Source organism: Chinchilla lanigera, unplaced genomic scaffold (assembly GCF_000276665.1).
Source record: "Chinchilla lanigera isolate Chin_1 unplaced genomic scaffold, ChiLan1.0 scaffold00031, whole genome shotgun sequence".
Classification (NCBI taxonomy): Eukaryota; Metazoa; Chordata; class Mammalia; order Rodentia; family Chinchillidae; genus Chinchilla; species Chinchilla lanigera.
Genome location: NW_004955432.1, coordinates 23,079,572 through 23,088,278, shown reverse-complemented (window position 1 = coordinate 23,088,278; position 8,707 = coordinate 23,079,572). Strand labels below are relative to the sequence as shown.

The 8,707-nt window shown below is 31.0% G+C and overlaps 1 protein-coding gene across 1 annotated transcript in view; it reads left to right on the top strand.

Moving 5' to 3' along the window:
- Positions 1 to 8,707, top strand: part of Asz1 (ankyrin repeat, SAM and basic leucine zipper domain containing 1) — a 59,960-nt gene that overhangs the window by 31,143 nt on the left and 20,110 nt on the right. Inside the window, exons 7-10 of the mRNA XM_005388135.2 lie at positions 1,203 to 1,327; positions 2,326 to 2,401; positions 4,009 to 4,065; positions 4,800 to 4,909. Coding sequence (XP_005388192.1) covers positions 1,203 to 1,327; positions 2,326 to 2,401; positions 4,009 to 4,065; positions 4,800 to 4,909 — 368 coding nt within the window. The remainder of the gene's footprint in view (positions 1 to 1,202; positions 1,328 to 2,325; positions 2,402 to 4,008; positions 4,066 to 4,799; positions 4,910 to 8,707) is intronic.

Genomic DNA, 8,707 nt, shown 5'->3' with positions numbered 1-8,707 from the left:
CCAGGCAGGCGCTTTGCCACTGAGCTAAATCCCCAGCCCCGGGATTGATAAGATTAGTAAAACATCAAGATATGAGTATGTAACTAAAACACTGGTAATTTTAATTAATGGATATTAGAAAATTTAAAAATTAAATCCTTAAAATAACATTTATCCCTATACTTGTGAAAAGATATGTGATAGAGCAGTAACACAGTTCGGTGTATAATTTACTGTCATTTGATTTTAAATTCAATAGTATTACTTATATATTAAATTACTTTAGTGACTTCAACTTTTAGTTTGAACACTAAAGCTTTTGCCAGAGGTCTGTAACTTCTAAGCAAGGATCAAATACAGTACAATTGTAAATTAAGTTATTTAGTTCAAAAGTTCATAACACCAACTTTCTGAATTTTAAAGTATGTGAAATTCCAGAGGTCCCGTCATATAATCATCAGACCGTGTCACTTTTACTGCATGTAAAATAACTGTCTCTAATTTTTTGAGCAATCTAATAAACATGCCTATCATTTTACAAATAAAATCTACATTTTTAAAATTATTTCAGAGTAGATGTCCTGTAAAACTTCAAAAAAAGCTTATAGTTTCTCTTCTAAGGTTTGAAATTTTAAAAACAAAATTGGTTTATTGCATTATGAAATTTTCAGTAAATAACACCAAATTTGACATGATAAGAAATGTATGAATATCAAAATTTATTTTGAGTCATCCGTCATTCTTTAAAATAAGGTTTATCTTATATTTTGGCTGATTACATGACATAGCCTTGACTTCCTAAGAAGTTAGACTGTAAAACTAAAGAATTTCATCACATTTCAATGTCTATAGTTGGAATTTGTGTGCGTTTAGTCATTCTTATCATTTCCTCTCCACTTAGCAAGTTATGTAAAGTACTACCGTAGTACTTTTTTGTTATTTGTCAAAATAGTGCTTTTGTTTTATATCTTACTGAAAATATTAATTACTATCTTCATGTTTACTAATTTGAATTACATGTACTTCTGATTATTATAGGTCAAGAAAGTATTTACTTGATTTTATAAAAGTTATTCTCAGAGTAATACGTTGTGAAAGTTATGTCCCTGTCACCTTGGTAAAATTTTCTTTCTAGATAAAAAATGATATTTAGTTTCTTTTAAGTGTACGTGATAGTCTAAAATCATGTTAACTACATTTCAGTGGCTTTGAACTTTTTTCAGATCTTCAGCTTGCTTTCTTTGACATTAAATCCTTTGGAAGGAAAGCCTCAGCAGCTAACTAAAGAAGAGACTCTTTGTAAACTATTGACAGCAGATTCTGATAAAGAAAAAGATCACGTATTTGGGTAACAGAACATAATTTGGTTCAACAGAATTCCTATAAATAAGTTCTTTTAAATGCATGTAGTAAATGTAAATGTGGTAACCTATTTAAGAGATAAGATATTTTAAACTTTTACAAGCATTTTTAAATCACTAATGTCTGGATTTTAGGTACTTTGTTGTCCAAAATTTTAGAAAATTTTTATTTATATGTACTAACACTAATCATAATAACTTTAACCTTAAATGTAAACTTTTAGTTAAATCAGTAAAATTTATTTTTAAAAGATTCAGACCTGGGCAAGGTGGCTCATGCTTATAATCCTAGCACTCTGGGAGGCTGAGGCAAGGGGATCATAAGTTCAAACCCAGTGTAAGCATTTGGCAAATTAGTGAGACCCTGTCTCAAAAAAATAAAAATAAAAAAGCCTGGGGATATAGTTCAGCGCAAAAGCCTGCCTTTAGTTCTTTGTACTAAAAAAAAAAGGTTAAATTTATGTTAGGGTTTAAACTGTCTTACATCTTGCCTTGTAATTATTTTAGCACTTTTTTATTTTATAAGCTAAAATTAATTTTTCCCCTAAACCCTGTACATAGCAGCAAATTATTCTATAGATGGCACACTTAAAATTATTTTTACTTACTGCAATTAAAGAGATTTTTATGCACAGAGATTTCACAAGGAGTACATATTGATGAATATTTTGATTGCTAAGAAAGACAAACTGTGTTTTACCACCACAATTTTTTTTCATATCTTTGCTAAAGAAAACTTGCTTTGGGCTAGGTTTATAGCTCAGGCTAGAGTGCTTGCTTAGCCCTGGTTCATCCATAGCATACCAGAAAAAAAAAAAAACAAGCTTATTCTTCGATACAGTGTTAGATCTGTTGTGTAAATCAATGAGTATATTCTACATAGGTTCATTCTTACTCATTCCTGTTCTCTCCCTAAAGTATAAATATGTACTATGTCTACATTTATAGTCTATTCTGAAATTGACATTGCTATAAATATGTGTAGTTCATGTACAGCCTTTGGAGATCTAGAAATATTTTTACATGGCCTTGGACTGGAACATATGGCAGACTTATTAAAGGTAAGATTGCATATAAACTATGATGATAGATATATATATATAAATGTATATATATGCACATATATTTGTTGGTTAACATAACATTAAATGTAAATTTATAAAGCATGCCTATGAATAAGTGCCATTCCTTTTCTCCATAATTTGGAGTATATTTTGTTTTAAACTTGAATGATCATTGCAAAATTGTTTTCTAGACCTTAACATAAATTCGAATCTGGCCAGATTTAACAGTTCTTAATCTACTGCCCATTGCCTTCGTATACAGTGCAGCCCTTTATTTTTGCTTTGCTGTTCCGGTTGCAAATCCTCCTCCTTTTCATTCCTTCTCTTGAGACAAGGTCTCCCAGTGTAGTCAGGCTGACCTTGACTTCATTGTATAATTTAGGCTGGCGTGGAACTCGCTTCAACCTCCAGAGTGCTGGGATTACAGGACTGTGCCACAACACCCAGCTGCAGTTGCAAATCTCGTATAAAATGCAAGAAGCTTGATTTCAAACTAAATGTGGTATCAGATTCTCCCTTAGATTACTAACTGAAACATGTTACTTAAATATATTTTTTCATAAAGATAATAATAGCTAGTTGTAGGGTTGTGATATTAAATTAGATTTTGTACCAAGCATTGCCTAGGTGCTATAAGTATATGTAGTGTGATTATAAAATACAGTGAAATTTTAAAATAAAATAAATTTTAAAAATTTTTTACAGTAAAAGTCATTGTCATAATCCCTCTCAAAATACTCTTCCTTACTTTGAACACACTTACTGTATTCTTGCCACATTCTGAAGCAATTTACAATCCACGTTTATACCAATTTCTGTGAAATTAAGACGTTATGGTATGTCCTCATCTACCTTACTCAGCAGGTGAGGGGCCGTGGGCTTCTCATTCTTGCCCAAAGTCAAAGCGAACGTGGATGAACGTTTTCAGTTTAGGGCGTCACGGCAGCCACAACAGTGCAGCTAAAGACGCTAACAACAGAGGCCTTCCAGACCTGCTTCAGAAAGTGGCGAGAGTGATGGAGCGTTTGAAGGGAGGTAGAGTATTCTAAGGAAGAAAATGGCAATATGTAATAAATACTTACTGTGTAAGTGGCTTTTAAATTTAAATATTCATGTATGTTTTAATCAAACCACATATATTGTAGGATTTAGATGATACTAATTATCAGCTAGATGAAGATTCTGACAGTTCTAGTGGGAGTGTGCACATTCTGTTCAGATGTTTCAGAGCCAGATTTCACTGTAGAGCCTTGAGACTTTTTCCTTTATGGAGAAATCTTGATGGGTTAATCTCATATAGTCAGAAAATTAATATTGGTGTATATATATAATTTCTGTCAATTCTTATACTTTTCTTTTTACTTAAACAAATATGAATATGATTGCTTTCTTCAAATCTGGAAAACTAGTTTGCTTTTTACTTTCAGGGGAATATGTACTGTCTACCCACTAAAGTAGTACTATATCTGTGTACTATATTCTGTCCCCTCTAGAAGGTTGGAATGTGTTAAAGAGTGGAACACATAACTAAGTTATGTATACTTACCTACTTCCCCTCATACTACTTATTTTGAAAGATGGTGAGTTTTTTTCTTTTTCCACAGGAAAAGGACATAACTTTAAGACACCTTTTGACCATGAAAAAAGATGAGTTTACAGAGGTTAGTATCACTTTCAAAAACTCAATATACATCCTTCGATATTTTTAAATTGTAGATCCTTTATTTTCTATTGTAAAAATCCTAGTGTTATAGAGTGTGACTGAATCTATGTAGATGTGTATAAATATGTGTTTTCCAAATAATATGCCTTTTGGTGGGTTCTCAAGATTGTAAAGATCTATTATTTTGGCACCTAGTATATTAAATAATAATCAAAAAGTAGCTGTAGGAAGTACAAGAGATACTTCAACAAATAAGGTATCTAAAGAGCAATGATCTTGCTTTATGAACATATTGGAAATTTTAAATCTTTGCCATTACTAAAATTTAAAATAAGTATATTACTTAACTAAATCTATGTTACAAAATTCAGTTTAACAGCAAAGTAGAATAGAAACCAAAGGGGAGGTGGGGTATTGTCTATTATCACGGATAAGATTTTAAATATTTTGAAGGAAGCAGTTACTGTTTTTCTGAGCTATTATGTATGATTTGATTATAGTCCATCACAATTGCTTATTGTAAAAAGTATTGATTACAGTTGACTGTATGCCAGATATCTTAATGATGTAAATTCGTCAATCATAGTTATAAACAAACCATATATTTTAAGTAATTTGCTATTTTCCAAAATGTGTCTATTTTTCAAGATGCAAATTCAAGTAGAAAACATTAATAAAATTAAATTATTCAATATAAGTATCTTACTACACCTTAAAATTGTCTCTACATAGAATGGAATTACCAGTAAAGATCAGCAAAAAATTATTGCTGCTCTTAAAGAACTAGAGATAGGAGAGATAAATTTTGGAGAGTTACCTGAAGTGGCAAAGTTGGAAATCAGGTAAAGTTAATTTATCAGTTTACATAAACATTGTTTGAAACCAACTAAGTTGTGAAAATGTGTGATTTATTTGTTTTGATACTATCATTTTCCTAAAGAAACAGATTTCAGCATAATATACTGTGTTCAAAATGGGATGCACTTCATTTTAGAAAGTGGGTTTTTAAAAAGTTACTTTACCAAGAAGTAATGCAGTGTCTTTGTAACTCACACAGAAACATTTTGTGCTTTATTTTTTTAATCACATGTTGCTGTATTAGACTCTATAAAAATCTCACGCTTTTCCTAGTATAGTTATTACTCTCTTTAAATCGCTTTAGATGTGATTGAAATTGAAAATTTGGGGCCAGGGATATAGCTCAGTGGCACAGTGCCTGCCTGGCAAGTACGAGGTCCTGAGTTCAATTGCAGGTACCAAAAAAGAAAAAGAAAGAAAAATTTGAAGTAATGAAAACACTTAAGTTTTCCTAGGTGATAAATTGTGTTACTGATACATAAACTTCATGTCCAATATCATAAATTTGTAAATTCACTGATTACTAATAATCTAAAATCTATTTTGAAAATAATGATGTTTGATTTTGTTAACATAGAGCAGTCTTTTTAGCCTTTTATTTTGAAATAATTGTAGATGCATGTGATAGTTTAGAGACATATGCCATGAGGTCCCATACACCCTTCACCGAGTTTCACCCAGTGTTAATATCTCACATAATTATAGTATAATATCAAAAACAGTAAATAGATTTTGCTACAATCCACAGAGTTTATTCATATTTCACCAGTATTAGTTGCTTGTCCCTTATATGAATGGGTCAGGACCAGAAGTGTTTCATATTTTGGAGTTTTTGGATTTCAGAATATTTGCAAAGACTTTACCTAATGAGCATCCTTAATCTGAAAATCAGAAATACAGAATGCTGTAGTATTTGATTCAAATTTCAGATTTTTCTGCTAGGGATGCATAATCTATACCATATTGTCTTGATTACTCTGATTATATAGTAAAATTTAACATCAAGAAAAATGATTCTTCTTTTATTCTTTCTTAAAATTGTCTTATGTATTGTAGAATCTTTTTATGTGCATTTTATATCGTTTTTCTGTCTACAGAAAATCTGAGGTTTTTTTTTTTTTTTGGTTTTTTTGGTTTTTCTCCGGTACCGGGAACCGAACTCACGACCTTGCGCTTGCCAGGCAGGCGCTTTGCCGCTGAGCTAAATCCCCAGCCCCAAAATCTGAGGTTTTGATAAGAATTGTAGTAATCATTGATTAATTTATGGAGAATTGACATCTTGATTGTTAAATCTGTTAATCCGAGATCACAGGTATCTCTACAAGGTTGTAGTTTTCTTTCATCAGTATTTTGTAATTTTTGTTACAAAACGTCTCTCTGTGTTTTTTTAGATCTATACCTAAGTAATTATCTTTGGAGCAATTGTCTGTGATATTAGCTTCTTTATTTCCATGTATAGTTGATTTGGGTGCTTTTATTACATAAATTCTGTACATATTTTGTAAAATTTATACCTAAGTAATTATTTTTGGAGCAGTTGTCAGTGACACTTACTTTTGTTTCTATGCATAGTTGACTTTTCTGCTTTAATCAGATATCCTTCAACCTTACTGACCTCACTGAACTCACCTCAACCTTCCTGAACTTACTTAGTTCTAGGAGTTTTTTCTAGGTTCTTTAACATTTTTTATGTAATCATGTACTCTGCAGAAAGGTTAATTTCTTTCTAATCTGTTATGCTTTGTCTGTATTTTTCTTGTCTTATTGCAGTGGATAGAACTTCAAGGATTGTGTTGAGTAAGAGTGGTAAATAGTGAACATTTTTAATTTGTTCCCAACCTTAGAAGAAAAACGCTCAGTGTTTCTAGTATTGATAATGTTGTTAGCTCTAGAGCTTTTTGGAGTCTCTGTGAGACTGAGAAAGTTAAGCTGTGTTTCTTGAACTGTTTATTATGAATGGTTGTTGAATCCTCTCAGATTTTCTTGTTATCAGTTGACATGATCATATTTTTTTCCTGTAGCCTGTAAATGTGGTGGGCTACATTTGGGAATTTTAACTATTGAACCAGCTTTGTATACCTGGTATTAACCCTGTGTAGTTACACTTTATTATTTTTTGGAAGCATCGTTAGGTTTCATTTGTCAATATTTTGCATCTAAATGCTTGATACTACTTTGTAGAATTATGTTTTGTGCTTTTTCCATTTTTGGTATCAGGTTAATACTGGCCTTAAAAGAATGAGTTGACAATGTTCCCTTCTGTTCTGATTATGTACCATGAGGGACAGAGGATGTAGAATTAGAGCTAATTAGTACAGTATTATATAGCATTATTGTCAGTTTTTCTTTGGACACTTTAATTAGATTTCTTGAAACTCTCTGGGCCTGGAGATATGGGGAGGGAGATTTTAAATCATAAATTAATTACTTTTATGGTTATAAGACTACAAGTTGTACCTATTTCATCTTGATGGAGTTTTAGTAATTTGTGGTTTTAAGGGATTTTTTCATTTCTTCTAAATGTTCACATTTACAAGCATAAAGCATAAAGTTGGTGTTCCCAGGTACCATTTTAGTGGCTTGGGATCTGTTGTCAAAGCCCAGTTCTTGTTAGAGGCATATTATTTTTTCAAAGAACCTAATTTTTGTTTCAGCAAAAAAATCTCAAAAATACTTTGGTACTTCCTCAGAGTCCTCTAAACCTACTTTGAATACAACCTACTATTATTTTCTAGTTTTTCTTCTGAAAATTAAGAGTATTGTAACAATTTTAATTTTTAGGCAATCCAGGTAGTACATTTTTTATTTCAACATATTCCAGTTTTATACCCCCAAAATGATATTATAAATGAAGATTATGTATCAGTACCATACATATTGGTGGAGGGTTATTTTCTACATATAGCTTTTTAAAACACATTGGGGATTATAACCATGACTTACACTAGAGAGTTCCCTTACCTGGCAATGTTACAAAATAAACTGAGTAACTTGATGTATATATTAACCACATTCACCATTCCCTGAGATCTAACTGTGTAGACAAATTTGAATAAATGGATAAATTGAGTCAAGGAATGGTAATACCCTGTAAAATATAATACTTATAAATGTAATAATGTAATCGTTAGTGTAGCCTATCTAAAGCTAACACTGTAACGATAATGAATAAGCAGATTTCCATACCATTTTAGAATTCAGAGAAGTCTTTCATGAAATAATTTAGATGATCTGCAGTTCTTTAAAAAATTATTGCAAAGTTTACATTATAGGCATTCCCTCTTGCCATTCATTTCCTTGTACCAGGAAAGTCTATATTCAAAATAATGCCTTGTCATTTCCTGTCATATATAGAATGACATATATATAATTTCCTGTCATATATATAATTTTCATTCCCTCTTGCATGAATCTGAGTTCTTCTTTCCTTCCTTTTCTTGATAAGGTTGGCTAGGGGTTTATTAATTTTGTTTATTCTTTCAAAGAATCAACTCTTTGATTCATTTATATATGATATATGACAGATAATGATATAATACTGTCATATAACAGTATTATACCTCTTAAATATTTATTGCCTCATGAAGGGTTTTACCTGTGAAAGCAAACTTTGTTAAATATATGTGTTCATTTTTAATCTTCTTTTTTTTTCTTTTAAAAATGAAAGGAGGAAAACATTAACAGACACACAACCTTTTACAAAATAGCAAAAGAACAGGACAGACAATACAGAGTTACAAACAAAGTGGTAGGGAATTAGCAATGCTTTTTGTATTACATAT